At 34.4% G+C, this 15,726-nt stretch overlaps 2 protein-coding genes across 2 annotated transcripts; both read right to left on the reverse strand.

Moving 5' to 3' along the window:
• Positions 1-1,803: 1,803 nt before the first annotated feature.
• LOC113395325 (tRNA (34-2'-O)-methyltransferase regulator WDR6) lies at positions 1,804-6,557 on the reverse strand. Its single transcript, XM_064216230.1, has 6 exons — positions 6,419-6,557; positions 6,057-6,349; positions 5,776-5,961; positions 2,950-5,324; positions 2,461-2,591; positions 1,804-1,956 (listed from the first exon to the last, which is right to left on the reverse strand). Exons 1-5 carry the CDS (start codon positions 6,480-6,482, stop codon positions 2,522-2,524), a joined length of 2,988 nt encoding a protein of 995 aa, XP_064072300.1. The 5' UTR covers positions 6,483-6,557; the 3' UTR covers positions 1,804-1,956; positions 2,461-2,521.
• Positions 6,558-7,817: 1,260 nt separating this feature from the next.
• LOC113395326 (2-oxoisovalerate dehydrogenase subunit alpha, mitochondrial) lies at positions 7,818-12,636 on the reverse strand. Its single transcript, XM_026632908.2, has 8 exons — positions 12,484-12,636; positions 11,328-11,596; positions 10,589-10,845; positions 10,145-10,310; positions 9,499-9,699; positions 8,930-9,048; positions 8,440-8,587; positions 7,818-7,906 (listed from the first exon to the last, which is right to left on the reverse strand). The coding sequence occupies exons 1-8, from the start codon at positions 12,541-12,543 to the stop codon at positions 7,828-7,830; spliced, it is 1,299 nt and encodes a 432-aa protein (XP_026488693.2). The 5' UTR covers positions 12,544-12,636; the 3' UTR covers positions 7,818-7,827.
• Positions 12,637-15,726: the final 3,090 nt, after the last annotated feature.

A 15,726-nucleotide genomic window follows, 5' to 3' on the forward strand; every position in this document is an offset into this window, starting at 1 on the left:
CCTACCTATATACTAAAAAACAAGCGGTATCTACACCATCTCTTCAGGGCATTACAAGATCGCTTGCCATGCAACCGTGACGCCCCGACGGCTTGCCAACCTTTGCAGGCATCCAAGCTTGAGTTCCCGGCATACAGAGATCCCCCTATTCCCGGCGACGCTTAGAGCAGGGGGAGAAGGTACACATAGAATTAAGTTTTTTGATACTCAAATGCATTTGAAAAACAATTTTAATGCATTCTAGAAGAAATAATACATATCATTGTCAACATATAGAGATTAGATATTTCCTGTCACAATGAGCCGAGATAAATCTTCAGATAGCGGGCAAACCATTTATTACCGATGATAATCTTCAAACCGTAATATTGTCTCAATGAACACAAATACTCGCTTATTCTGTGATTATAAACAGAGTTGTAGTAATAAAATTATAAATGCAACTTTGTAAATCGACATAATCTCCACGAAGTTAAGCTGTCGGCTATCCCAAAGTGACATGAAACTTCATTAAAACCAGTCGTGCTCTAAAAGTTCTCCCAATTAGGATTTGTTATCGAATAACTTCCATCTCTTTCCCGGACCTAAATGGTATCCATTTAATTTAATTCCGAGCCGAAAATATAATAGAATCACTAAAAATATTCAACGAGTCTGAATTATTAAGACCCTTTGATAGAAAATTCTTGAAGTATGTGAAAATTAAAAAGATAAATTCATACTCGATAAAGAAAGTTGCTTGTTAGTAGGGCTTTGAGCAAGCCCGTCTACGTTCGTAACACCCATCATATATTTCACTGACACACTTCGTAATACTGTATTCTGGTTTGATGGACGACTGAGCCAGTGTAACTAAAGGCACAAAGAATAACATCGTAGTCGTTGCCCAATGTTGGAGGCGCATTGGCGATGTTGGTTGTAAATTTAGGTTAACATTTCTTACGGCGCCAGTATCTTTGGGCAGTGGTGACCATTTACCATTCGTTTGGTGATTTTAGGTCTGCATATAAACATATATTACTTATATCAAAATTATTTATTTTCATAAAGCTTCCCAGCCTTGGTTAAGCTAATCACTGAGATTCACTGATGAAACAAATAAATTTGTGAGGAGGAAGTAATGAATGTTAGACTTTTTTTATACTTTTAATCGATATATCACGTCACGACGAAAAATAAAACTACTTGTTTTAAAAATATATACAACTATGTAATTCCCAAATTGTATTCTATTCTGTCCATTTCATACAACAGTTCCGATTTTCCGTCGGTCATTTCCGTAAATTTTATTTTCAGTTAAACATTTGTATGTCATCTTTGTTGCGTCACTTGACGAGAGTGGTCAGTGCATTCATACCAACGATTGAACCTGCGTCATTTTATTACTTTGCTTGCAAACCTGTACATGGACGAACATAGACAAGTGTCAATGGTACTTCCCCGAGTTCGAACCCGCTGCCATTTCGGCACCGTCTCCATTCCCTGTCTGAATTGTTTTAGTCTTCCAAATATGCTCGACGGGAGTTCTCGTTGTCAGTCCACCTTCACTCCTTGTCCTAAAAATAATTGACAGTTTGAAAAGACAATTGAAATTATTGTTATTAACAAAAATACAATGACAAGATATATCACCATTAAGGCCGCATCTCGGTTCTCGCCGTACAGTCGCTGTAACAGCCATCGAGGAGTACATTTCCAATTGATGTTTTGGTATTAGTTATTTTTAATACCAAGTAGAACACTTCTAGTGATAAAGTCTGTTCAGGTTCATCAGAATTTCTCAGTCATTATATAGTCCTATGATTATATCTGGCATTGTTCTACAAGCGATAGATTTATCTACATTCATTACATCTGCCGTAAGGATTTCTCAGACAAATCCATCAGAGAAAACTTTGGGAATGGACATACAATATGTGGAGCCCTTGGTCGAGGTTCGTCTCTCACACTTGATTCCTAAAATATCAATATTATTAAAACAAGTTACAGGAAATGACATTAACAATTTATTTTAAACAAAGTAATTGTATTTTGACAACTGATACTTGATGCCTTATGTCTACATCTATACATATATGTACCTAGTCGTCGCTCGTCGCGGTTGTGGTCGCGGTTTCGAGGGTGGTCATCGGGTTAGGTTTGGTCACAAAAAGTATCATATGTCCGTTGGGATTCAATCTTGCTTTATACCAAATTTCATCAAATCCGGTTCAGTGGTTTGTAAAGAACAACAGATAGACAGACAGAGTTTCGCATTCATAATATTGGTATAGATAAAATATATATTTTTTAATTGTTCATCAATCACGCGAACTATTGAATTGAAGAGAAAATATATTATTTTAGTAAATAATTTTGCTCTTGTATCGATAATAATAATTTCCAAAGTAATTTTTAGACATGGCAACATTACAAATTACGACAAAATCTAAAATAAATTCAAAATTATACAAAACTTACGTATGTCGAAATCTGTCGACCTCTTATAGAGTCAAATCAATCCAATTATGTTCTAATTCACTTATTTGGTAGGCTTCAGCATTCGTAGAACTTCTATCCCCTTGCCGAACACACTGACGGTAATTGAATCACTAAAAATATTCATAATAATATTATTATAGTTAAAAAAAAACCAAAGTATTTTTTTTAATCTCGCTTGACACCTCACCACTGGGTAATCTGGTGAAGTTGAGGAGTGAGTTGAAGTCCTCATTAAAATCAAAATTATAGAAAATGTTTTAATTTATTGTAGACATATAGACAAGACGAAAAACATCCTATTCGAGTTGTGCTCCATTTAAGGGTAAATAGTCTTGTTGACACAACTGAAAGCCACTAATCTAAGAACTGCTGTACGAATTAAATCAGACAAACGATACGCGGATGCATAAAACCTGATAAAATATACATTTTAGTGAACATAACAAATTAATTTGAGAGTGTACTCACTTTGACGTATCAACGACGTCGAGACCGTGTATGTCAGACACGTCGCTGCAACATTGCGAGTAGAAGTCACATTTGACTCCATCCGTAGTCACTGATAACGTAAACAGAGTCAGTCTCTGATCAATACTCGTCGATATCATCAAATCTTCCATTAATTTGAGACCGGTTACTTGCGAACAATGATATTTGTCAGACGACCAAGAATTAATGACTTTCATTGAATTTAAAACGTAATTTTCGACTTGGATTACATTTAAGTGTATCGCGTTATCGTCTCCCGCTGTCGCTAGTAAGAATCCTGTGTTATCAATCACATTTACATCGATACTGTTTATCCCAGATTTATTTGTTTTCATTGAAAATATTGGTTCGCTCGACAACATTTTTGGTGGTTTTTCAACTTCCCAAAACGCAACATCACCTCTAGTCGTGCAGGTCACAAGTAAAGTTTTGGTAATGAATTCAAAAACGTGCGTTTTTAATATACAAGTTTTATGATATTTTATTTCCTGTACTGGATATAGTTTTCTTTTATCAGTATTTAAGTTAAAGATCTGTACTGAAGCATCCGAACAAGCTGTGATAATTATAAAATCATTGTCTATCTTTACAATCTCCAAGTCCATTATTCTAGTCTCTGGATCAAAATCTATAGCGCAGTCTCGCCAATTTTTATCACCTTTTCTTTCCTTATCTGTGCCCTTTATGAGGTAATCGACTAATTCTTCTGAAGACACCTTTAAAGCATGATCTACTTCGAATGTAATTATTTTGGCGCATATTTGTGCTCTCCCCCCGGCTGATAGTAATAATATTTTATTTTTATCAAATTGGTGAAATTTTAATGTTCTTATGCTTGATAGTTGTTTAAATACTAGTTCATCTTTAAGTTTTGAGTTCAGATCTGAAATCGATATTCTTAGCGTCGTATCTTCTCCACCTGATATGAACATTGTTGCCGTTCTGTCTCCGTTATCTTTGTACGTCTTCAGGCAATTTATCTGCTTGGAATGTATACCATTTATAATATTTTTGGACATTATTTTACTTAGCCGAAACTTTTCCGAATGCAGAGTATAATTTTTGAGATACAATATTTGAATGAATTCTTCAAAATGCTCATTAATTTTTTCAATGTAACGAACTGCGTCCCAGGACCTGTGTCCCCCACCACACGCCACTTCCAGAATTTTTAGATTATTTTTAACATCGTAAACTACAAAAGATCTCTCTTGAAAGCCACAGAGGTAATTCTCGTCTTTATCTAAAAACTTTTCAAGCCATTGAAACTCTACATCTTTACAATTTGTATATTTAATTTCATTAACATCTTTGCTTAATGAAAAGTACTTGATCTTGCCATCCCTACCTGTTGTTATTGCCTCATTATTTTTTATTGTTATTGATGTAGTGCCGTATCGATCGTAAATCTTATCGAAACTTTTAACTGGGTTTCTACTTCCATGGAGGTATACGTGAATGTGGCCACATCTATCTCCGACTACTAGCATTCCTCTATTAGAACTCAGAGCGCTGGATGTCAACCATCGCTCCTTGCAAGGGGGGAGGTGGAACTCATCAACTGGTTCAATATCTATTTCTTTCGAAGCTAAAACTGTTATCAGACCATTCTCAGAGCACACAACGAGGTGTCTATTTCCAGCCCAAAGTAGAGAAAGAATTTTTCCTAAGTTTAATTTTGTATCAATAATTTTACGAATTACAGCATCACCTTTACAATTTTCTACGAAAATATCTAATTTCCCATTCATATCAGCGACTGCTATAATTTGTTTGCATGGAGATAAACTCAGCAACTTATATGTCGACGTATGATCTAAACGATGTGTTTTACTAGTATTTGAGCTTAAATCGTAGTAAATAAGTTCATTGAATTCATTCATAATAAGTATATTCTGTCGAGCAGTGAATTTTACTTTCTTTGGTGCATCAATGTTAATGGGTATAGTCTCTTTGTGGCCATACTCCGATACTAATGATAAGGGGTGTAGGATAACACTACAATCACCGCCACCAGTCACAAGATGCCTGTTATCAGTATCTAAGGACCAAATACAAGAGTTTTGATGAGCAAATATTTTCCTCAATAGCTTTCCCTCATGATTCCAGAAACATATTCTAGAATCTTCTCCAATTGATATAATTAAATCATTTGTAATATGACTACACATCACTCTTGCCATGTGACCGTATAGATTATATACACAAGATATTTTAGCATTACTCCAGTAACTTTTATGTTTGTAATTAACTGGTTCCTTATTAACAACAGTCCAGATTCTCACCGATCTATCGTCAGAGGTGGTCACGATTATTGCTTTCTCTGAATTATAAGTTATTGAAAATATTACACCCTAAAACATAATAATTATAAAACATCTACCCAAGAAACAAGAAATCTTATTATTATTTATTATAAAAGTTACATCAAGTAAAATAAATATTATTGCTTTATCAGTTTGAATAAAATTATTATATCATAAAGCTAAGCTTGAGGATGAACATGACGATTTTACAACATTATTTAATACATCACCTTCTTCCACTGTGTTTAGACCAGTGATGGATAATATCATATCTCTCAGTATATTTTAAGGATATGTGGTGGGCCCCCATTGCCCAAATACCTCAATTTATTAAAATATATAATTAACTATTTTTTATTTGATATATATTAAATTAAAACATAATCAATCCAAAATTTATTTTGCTACCGGATCAATAATTTAAATTGTTAAGCAAATATGTGATAAAAATTTAAACTTTTTTAATCGATTCAAATAAATTATATACTCATTAGCTTACCTTATGACCTTTTAGATGGTGCAGTGGTACGTCATCACCACACTGGTGTATAATGACTTCAGAGAATACAGTACCACTAAATACAAGGATATCATCTTGTATCGGCAGCAGTAGCCCACTGTATAATATGGAATTATCTTTGCTTGTGTACTCTTTATCAAATGTTCCATTAATTATATTCCAAACCTATAATCATTTTTATCAAATTTATTTTGTCAAAATAATAATAAAAAGAAACTTTATTATTTTCAATTATTCAAAAAAATTATTACGGTTTTTACCTGCACAACATTATGAGCTGTCAAAATTGCTACTTTTTCCTTAGAAATCCAAGCCCCTGAATGTATCCAGTCGTTACATATTATAGGATATACTACCTGCTGTTCCGAGACCACATCTTCCTCGCAATCAAAGGTCAATTCTATGATCGAAAACTGTTTACCTCCAATTATGAGAAATTTTGATTCACATTTCAAATATTCAATGCTGTGTACCTTTTGACCTTTTAATATTTTAATTTTTCGAATAAATTTAGCGGAATCTTTGTTAAATATCTCTACGGAACTTCCTACACCTAAAAAATATTATAGTGTTACAATTGGAATTACTCGTTAAAATACGTAAACATAACCTCATCTTTTACCTGCCAAGATATAATTATTAAAGAATTTAACAGCCGTTACATCTGTACGCGTTAACACAGACATTTTACATTGGTAGATAATGTAAAATCTGTTTATTGCTTCTTTAAGTAGTATCTATTCAATTTCCTTCGGAAAACTTAATACTTGTTAATAAATTGACAGCACCATGGGTTTGTAATTAATTATAATGACAATGACGTTGACATTTTATTGATATTTTTCTTTTTTTTTGGTTCAACTTTTTCGTCTTAAGAAGGAAAAGACATCAATGTCAAATTATAATGCAGTACTGTTAAACTTTAATGATAATATCGAGGATAGATATTTCTTTGGATTAAAAGATGAAATAAAATAGTTTTAATGTTAAAGAGAGACCTACTGACGTATTTTTTATTTTCTGCTGCAATTTTCATTTCGCTTGTGTTTTCTTAAATGTTACAGTTGTGGAATTTAAAGCCATCTGATATATCAGTCATCTGACAGCTGCATACTAATCTGGCTAGTAATGACTACCTAAAATCTAGATGTTCAAAATACGCATTATCTCACGCAGTGGCGGACTAAGCCCGTCAGAGGCCCGGGGCGGCGAAGCAGAATGAGTCCCCCCAGCTTTTAGAAAAATGTAGTTTTACAAGCTTTTTACATATAAGTGATTATGTTAATTTGAAGAAAGTCTTATTCGTTCGCAAAAATATCAGTACACATTAATAAACTATTAAATATCAACGTAATGAAATGTAATATATTTTAAATGAGGCCAATGTTTATTATTCGACGTAAATAGAATGCATTGAATGTAAATATAGGCATACAAGAGTGAATTATTTGCACTTCATTCACTCCTGGATTCCTGGAGGAGTACCCGGTGTAAAGACGGGGATTCCCCCTAGCTTATTGGACGCGTTCAGCGAAGTTAAAAGAATATTAGTACCGCGTAAAAAGTCTAGATAGCTGTAGAAGGTAGTGTTCGATCTTGATGAAATTATGTACTAAGCACATATTTAAAGTCTTGTTTAGGATTTGATCAGGGGAACGCGGATAAATTTGCTCCTAAGACTGGAGGACCGGGGCGAGCCGCCCCTTCCGCCCTGTTAGTCCGCCACTGATCTCCCGTTATGAATAACTGTATATTGGAAGAGAGATCTTCCAATTATACCTTATACTTCAGTCTCCGTCACTCTGATTGGGCACCCGAACTGTTTTTTTTAATGTTGGGATGTGTAGAAGTAGTATCAAAGACGTTGGACTTAGACTCCAAATGTGTATACAGATAACTATTTATTAATTTAAGTTCAGGTAACACATAATCAACTAGGATTATTTATGTAAGTGTAATATAATAAGTATATTGTTTTTGTTACAATTGATTTTTTTATTTTACAAGTGCTGCAATAACATCAACTTAAATTTATTCTTTTTGAAATTGATCCATGGGATAATGTTCCTGGTACTTTTCCAAATGCTTCTCCATTTGCTGCATTTGTTTCCTGAAAATAAAAAAATATTTTTTTAAAAGACCTATCACAGAATATTTGTATACTTTTTAATTTTTGATCTTTAAATCTAAAGGTTAACTAAGAATCGAACTTCTCCCTTACAATTTGTTATAGTTTGCAGGTTCAACCATAATTATTAAAACTATTTTATGGAATATTATTAAAATGCTATACAATCCATCTATCCAATATCAAGAGGTTTAGTTTTTATAGAGATTATAATTTTGAAATTTAATTTAATATTTTTAATTTATATTTAAAAACAAAGCAGTGCGATTCACTTCGTATCATATTCGTGAAGTGTTAACAACCGACTTGAGGTGATACGAAATTTTGCTGTCCTATAAATTTTATAAATTATCGTAGTTAATGTGAATGCCACATTTTGACATTTTGTGTTGAGCTTCGAGTCTCTTATTACAGAATAGCTCTACAATAGGTAAATGCGATTTTCGTCGAAGTTTTTCATATTTTTATTTATTATAATTTAAGCGTTTAATAGTTCATAATACGTAGAAACTTACTGTAGATGAGGAGGCATGTCATAGTAAACATCTTCAAGCATCTCCTTCCAATGCGGTTTCTTCTTCTTCTCTGCATCTTGCATTGTTCGAACTACCATGTCACGAGCTTCCTTTACGTATGTCTTTTCAGCCTCGGCATCCCATAGCCCTAATTTTGAAATAAAAGAAATACATAAAAGTAAAGCTGCAGGCTTCGACGTTGGGCGTTCTTTAATCGTAAAACTAGCAACTTTTATTATAACTGTAAGTGATGTTATTTGTATATATATTGTGTAAGAAACTATAAAGCCGGTTCAGAAAAATATTCTACGGTCAAAAACCGGCTAAACTGAGTACTTATTTACTTTTCTTTAACAAAATAAATGAAATTGGATCTATATTTACACACATATGGGTACTAATAGCTTAAATGTTTTAACTATTTTATTTTTAAGGCTCACACTTATAAAATAACAATATTTTGTAGTAATATTACTGAATCAATCTTTACCTTTATTTTCGAGATACAATCTCAACTTCTGAATGGGGTTCTCAGCTTGAGTCCATTTCTGTATTTCTTCCAGCGGCCTGTAGGCGGTGCTGTCGTCGGACGTTGAGTGATGTCCCACTCTGTCAAAAACTTAAATCTATTCAGGAAAAATTATAAAAGCACGAAACGTGAAAAATTTAAGGATCAAATTGTTTGAATTACATAGACACTGGCACTGTAAGAAATATTAATAATACCTCACATCGCTTAATCAACCTCGAGAATTAAGATGTTATGTCCCTTGCTTCTGTAGAGCCGTATACACCGGAACAACAACAATAAGTATCACCGTTTGGCAGAAGAATATATGAGTGGATAGGACCCTTTTTTTCTCGCGGGAAAAACGCTTTACGCATTTCCCTCACATGAAGTGGGGACGTATGCGGGACTCGTCGATGCCCAGGATCGCTAGGACGCCCTAGAACCCCGGAATACCCACAAAAAAACTAGCAGTGTCCTCTCCGTCTCTTTGGCGGATCAGGCTTAACAGGATCGCTTTCACATGCTACCGTGACGGAGTGTCCTCTCACCTGTAGGACATGGCTTCGATGAGTACGGGCTTGTTGTCGAGGGCGATCGCCCGCGCGCGCTGCACGGCGCGGTAGACGGCGAGCGCGTCGGTGCCGTCCACGCGCACGGTGTGCAGGCCCATCGCCGGCCCACGGCCCGCGATGCCGTCCCCGCGATACTGCTCGTTCGTCGGCGTCGAGATCGCGTATCCGTTGTTTCTACTGAATCAAAAATTTATTCCTTTTAATTGCGACTCAGTAGAGGGTTTTCTGTCAATAACAGTTTTAATATACGATGCAGGTTTAGTCGTGCTTTTGTTTAATCCGGGGATCCCGGAAAATGGACATACGAACTTACGGTGATACACTATTTTGATGCGTTTATGAATCCTTTAAATGTTAAAGTCACATATCATCACTTTCTGAGATCGTGTTCAGCAATGACTTTCGTTTTTGATTTTACAGAATAGCTCTAACAATCTCTGCTCATATAATTATTCGCATTTGTAAATTTATTGCCAACATATGTTGTAAAAACCACTAGGTACCTATATAAAACCGACTCGAAAAGTAGTTATCCGCTATATGTAACCAGACATATTAAGCACCTTTAAATTATAAATGAATTTAGTATGTATGTTTTAGAACATGTATAAATATATGTTACCAGAACATTATGACAGGACATTCAAGAGTAGCGGCGAAGTTGAAAGCGGCGTGTGCGTCTCCCTCAGAGGCAGCTCCCTCACCGAAGTAGCAAATAACACATCGATCATTGTTTGGTAGGCGCTTGTACGCGTAAGCTGCGCCTACAGCTTGAGGCATCTGGGTTGCTGTAATAAAAATGGTTAATGGTTTGTTGTTAACAGCAACAGGATAAAGACAGACAATCAAATGGATCATTGAGTCAATGGGTCGACTGTGCCCGGAGATACACTGACTAATACTCTCTCTACTACTTATCGAATCACACTAGTAAAGATTATGCTGTTTATTCGTTGAATAATTGGTGAGTGCGCAGTGAGTACCCAGGCGAGCTGGTACAAAGACCGACCATCGTTCGATTATCCTGTAAAACTGTTAAATTATTTAAAAATATTAATTTGCTCACCTAATGGACTGGATAAAGTTACGATATTCCTTTGCTTGCTACCATAATGTACTGGCATATGTCTTCCCTTGCCAGGATCTTCATGATTCCCATAACACTGGTTAATAAGCTCAGTGACCGTCATTCCTCGGTACAACAGTACTCCGACCTCTCTGTATTGAGCGAAAATCAGATCTTTTGGCGACAAAGCCGCGGCACTCCCAACCTGGATACCCTCTTCTCCGTAGTTCGTCATGAAGAAGGAGATTCGACCTTGTCTGAAAAGTAACATTCAAATTGACATTATTGTAATAAAAGTTTTTGGTATCATAGAAAGCAACGGCCTGACGAAAGTTTCCAATGATAAGAGTTTGTCCACTGGTTCGATCATAATGTTTATTATTGGAAATTTCAGGATGAATTAGCATGCTTGAACACTTTTCAATTATTTTTATAAAAGGGAATACAAATCAGTTCATGAACGGATTTAACCTAATTTCCTTTTTTTTTAAGTACAACCAATTTCATCAAAACGATCGAACGGTTTCAACCGATAACAATAAATTGGTTGATAAATAGAGGTGAAGATGTAACAGAACTGTTTTGAGATTGCTTTGTTTAATTTAATATACATCGATACCAAGACTATAGTTCGTTCGTAAAGGAGGAAGAAGTTTGAACTTTAACATTTTTAAATTATAGCTGTAATTTATTTTCATTGAGTACCTAATTTAAAAAAACAAATAAAACTTTTTCTAACCTTTGGGATTCGTACATAATTTTATCCATCTGATTAAGTTGAACCATCGTTTTGTACATGTTGAGTAGGGTTTCCTTGTCGATGGCAGGCTCTTCCCTATTGTCGATTACTTGGCCATCGTTATCGAGTACCCTATATATAGGGATAGGATCATAACTATTTTCATCGACAAATTTCATTTCCGTCACGTAGGGAGCCTTAGCGCCAGGGAAGTCAGCGTTGTTACCACCATTCTGAATGATTTCAGGTCTCGAGCTCGTTGACAATAACTGCAAATGAAAATAATATTTTATTAAATGGAATTTTAATTAATTGTCTTTCATTATTACGTCCATTATTTTATAAAGAAGAGAAACTGCTTGGAAATTGTTCCTTCCAAAAAAAAAATGTCTGCAGATAAACTGACTTGCGATTTAGTTAGTTAGTTCCTAGTTTTTTTTTATAACACGGAACTAGAATTTAACATACAAATATTATTACAAACCTTTTTTTACGATGAGAGTCGATATTGTTTGAATGAACAACTAGGAAATAAGTGTTCCTATTGCTTCATTCATTGTTTTCATTTATAGTTATTTACGATATTACATTTTTCTCAAATCTTATAAAAAGTAAGAGCCTGCTGGGCTAAGGCCTCCTCTCTCTCTTTGAGGAGAATGTTTTTAGCTAATTCCACTAAGCTGCTCTATTGCGAGTTGGTAGACACATATGTGGCAGAATTTCATTAAACACATGCAGACTTCCTCACAATATTTTCCTTTAACGCTGAACATGAGATCAATTATCACCACGAAATAAGCACACGAATATTCTGTAGTTGCCTGGATTTAAACCCACAATCATCGGTAAAGATGTACGCGTCCTAACAAATGGATCAGCCCGGCTCTTTTGGTAAATAATAGTCGAGAAATTATCGTATTCGTATACGTCAGTCGCGTAACATATAAAAACAATTCATATTACATTTACTTCAAATACAACCTCACTCGATTTAAAAAGCATGTGATAACGAAATAATTGAAACGAATTACAACATACATATATTTGCGCGTTATATAATTTATCAGGACATTCACTTCCAAATTATACTTAAATATTTTAAAACTAAAAAAATAATTGTTATTATTACAATAGAATGAAGGTTTTGGGTACGTACTCTGAAAACTTGGTTCAAGCGATTCAAACGTAAAAAACTAGCTCCGGTCTTGAGCGCCATCGTGGGACTGAACGTGGAATAATGAACTTACAGTCATTATTGAATGTTATCGTATTTACACAGAGACATTAGCAAGTTAGATAAGGTACGCGGCCTTTTCGTTCACTACGTATTCTGTAGGTCACTGTTTACAATTTGATACAAATAAATTATTTTAATTTCTAGCGATAGAAAGTACAACAACCATATTGTAACAGAAGACATTGTGTATAATAGAGGAAAAATAAATGTATTTAAAGTAATAATTCACGTATTATCACAAAAAGTATTATTAAAACACGCCGACCCAACAAACATTTGACAGGTCGCCACAACGTGCCAACTGTAACTTTTGGTTCTATTAGCTGGTCGCCGGTAAGCCGCTATAAAGTCGACATCACCAAGAAAAGGCCCATTTTATACGACTTAGTGTTCTATAAGAGTCATGTAGCCGTCGCATAATTTACTTTTTGGTCGTGAGTTTGAAAGCTGTCACGAACAAACTTAATTGATTGTGAACATTATTTTTTATTTATTCATCTCTGTGTTTACTTCGAAACTCATGTTCAAGGAATGTTGATCTGATGGGAAATTAATTTTATCGAGTTTTATGCGCTAGTTTTAACTATATTATAATAAACGCGCTAGTGTAATCAATTAAATAAATAATATTTTATTGAGATTTTTTAAAGTTTTAAAAAAATTACCGTTACACGATTTAAAGTGCAGGACAAGACCTTTACACAACTTCTAAACGACGTTTTAATTTATGTCATTAATGGATCTGTAAATATTCCGCCATAGAAAACGAAATTAGAGTTCTTTTGGAACTGAACCGGGTATCCTTTAGTTAAGAATTTTGTTTAGGTCCCTCAAAGCAGTTTGTGAAATGTTGTAATTAATTGCCCATTTTTTTAGATTATAACGAAGTATATCATTTTCATGGGCTTCATTTGTGCTATCATAATCGACTATTTAACTAACACAATTATCAATAATTTCGTCAAATTCGTCTACGTTTGAATTTACTTTTATAGAGCCACTAAATGCACTTTCTGCGCTTCGATTAATACGTTGCTCAGAACTCACTAAATTTTATACGGAACCATCTCCAGTTAGCCTACAGTTAACTTGTCGCGTACTTATATTCGATATAAGACAATTGGAGGTAAGAAAAGATGCATAGGTTTTTTTAACTTTCCTCTTAAAGTAGAGACTTTTTTTTATGTTTGCCCAGCTTTTTCTATCCATTTCAACTCTGTAAAATTATTTTTACGAAGACGCAAATGAATGGCGGTGTGTGTAATATTTAGTGTATTTTAAAACTCTTATAGGACATTCAGTCATATAAATGTCGTAAAAAAGTCATATTGACTTTAAATCGTACAGGAGTTTTATACATCACTCTAATAAGACTATAGTCGGTATAAAAGTCGCAAAGACGTTTCTACTGCCACAACGCTGGTTACACGACTAAATACCGTGTAATAGTTGTATAAAATAGTCGTATAGAAGTTTCTACGACGTTTTTACACGACTATAAATCGAATAAACTATCAGCAGCACTAAAACGATTAACAGAATAAAATTACTTCTATACAACGCTTATACCATTATTAATTGCGTAATTTCTTCTTATTCGACAAAAATGTTTGTTGGGGACTATCAGTCCTTAACACTAATTAGTCAGATAAGATAACATCCGCTAAATATTTTTTGTATTTGTTTCAAGCACATATTTTGCTTTAAAATAGTGATATTCTAAACATTATTTAAAATTGATAACATTTTCTTTCATCTTACAAATTTTATTATTCTGATTGCGACGAAATTTGGAAGTCAAATCGTGACACGTTTTCACTTTTAGGAATAATGTGGAGTTAGAATCCGATTCTGTGCGAGTTTGTACTTATGTGAGTTACATATGGTACTTGTTATAAAAATAAATGTTTATTTCATCTCGCGATTAGAGTAAAATAACAGACTTTAATGTATCACTACTCCCCCTTAGGACGATGTTTACTGTTTAGAATAACACTCAACTTCCCACAACGAGAAAGCTTGGAGGTTATACGATCACGCGGCCGTGTGGCAAAATTTCATCCAAAATATGAAGGTTTCAACAGACGGCCTATTTTTATTTTACGTTCTAGCACGAAATTAATAATACTGAATAATGTCAAATTAATGACATCAAAACTCAGTGTTGCTTCACTGATGGTTTGAACCCGTTACCTTCGCATAGGATCCATTATGCCAACTCGGTAACCGTCTAGCGAAACTACTAAAGTACATATTATTGCAGAAATAGAACATTTTCATTTTTATAGTCTGCGTCACTCAAAATGATATTAGGATTCTAACGACATATCATTCTTCCAAATCTGTTCTGGCATTTAGAAGTTGTAGTGGAACAAGTAAACTCACATACATGAACCCCGAAAACGTTACACCCTCTTTTGGGCCGTCGTGTAAAAATGACTTAAACAATCTCAGCAACTATGGCCTATGCGAAATATGCATATTGCATGGTTAATTTTATTATAATTATTACTTTCATTTTATTGTAAAAAATTGATAAATATCTAATGTTATTTAGGTATTTGCACATTCAGTAAAAGTATTGAAATAAAGCATTAAAAATAATATTTATAATGTTTAAATAAATATCTACAGATCAAGATTAATTGATATAGCCAGGAAGCAGGAAGCCGGATTTAGGGACAACCGGGGCGTTGCCCCTAAATCCGGCTCTGACTGCCCGGGGGTCCACAAGAGAGGAGCCTTCACAATAGAGATTCCGACGGGCTAACAATTTTAATGTAATATACGTTTAGATATCTAGATATAGTCGAATTGTAATAATATTACTAATTAGTGTTTTATAAGTTACTGATACAAATAGTAAAAATATTTATTATTGACATCCTTGACTGATTGATATGAAAATGTTCAAATTAATTTGTAAAATAGTTATTACGGGCCTCTACTCCTCTGTTGCTCCTGGGCTTTCAATCCTTTATTTCTTTTTTTATGGTACAGATGGCAAACAAGCAGGATGCTCATCTGCAACCCTAGGGGGCTTGCAGGTGGCAGGCTCTTTTCTTTCATATCATATCTTATCGGTTGTGAAAAACCGCTGGTAAAAGCTGATTCCACAGAGTGGCTGTGCGAGGTAGAAAATATCATAGAAATCGCGCTGTT

This window comes from Vanessa tameamea, chromosome 11, assembly GCF_037043105.1.
Source record: "Vanessa tameamea isolate UH-Manoa-2023 chromosome 11, ilVanTame1 primary haplotype, whole genome shotgun sequence".
Taxonomy (NCBI): Eukaryota; Metazoa; Arthropoda; class Insecta; order Lepidoptera; family Nymphalidae; genus Vanessa; species Vanessa tameamea.

Bases quoted from the DNA above. Each gene is read 5' to 3' on its own strand.
- LOC113395325 (XM_064216230.1), bottom strand. From the start codon at position 6,482: ATGTCTGTGTTAACGCGTACAGATGTAACGGCTGTTAAATTCTTTAAT. The intron at 6,350-6,418 runs GTAAAAGATGAG...AATATTTTTTAG, and splicing joins TAATAATTATATCTTGGCAG to GTGTAGGAAGTTCCGTAGAG. The intron at 2,592-2,949 runs GTGAGTACACTC...GAATATTTTTAG, and splicing joins GACGTCGTTGATACGTCAAA to TGATTCAATTACCGTCAGTG.
- LOC113395326 (XM_026632908.2), bottom strand. From the start codon at position 12,543: ATGGCGCTCAAGACCGGAGCTAGTTTTTTACGTTTGAATCGCTTGAAC. The intron at 11,597-12,483 runs GTACGTACCCAA...TTTCATTTGCAG, and splicing joins GCTTGAACCAAGTTTTCAGA to TTATTGTCAACGAGCTCGAG. The intron at 10,311-10,588 runs GTGAGCAAATTA...TTTTTATTACAG, and splicing joins AACTTTATCCAGTCCATTAG to CAACCCAGATGCCTCAAGCT.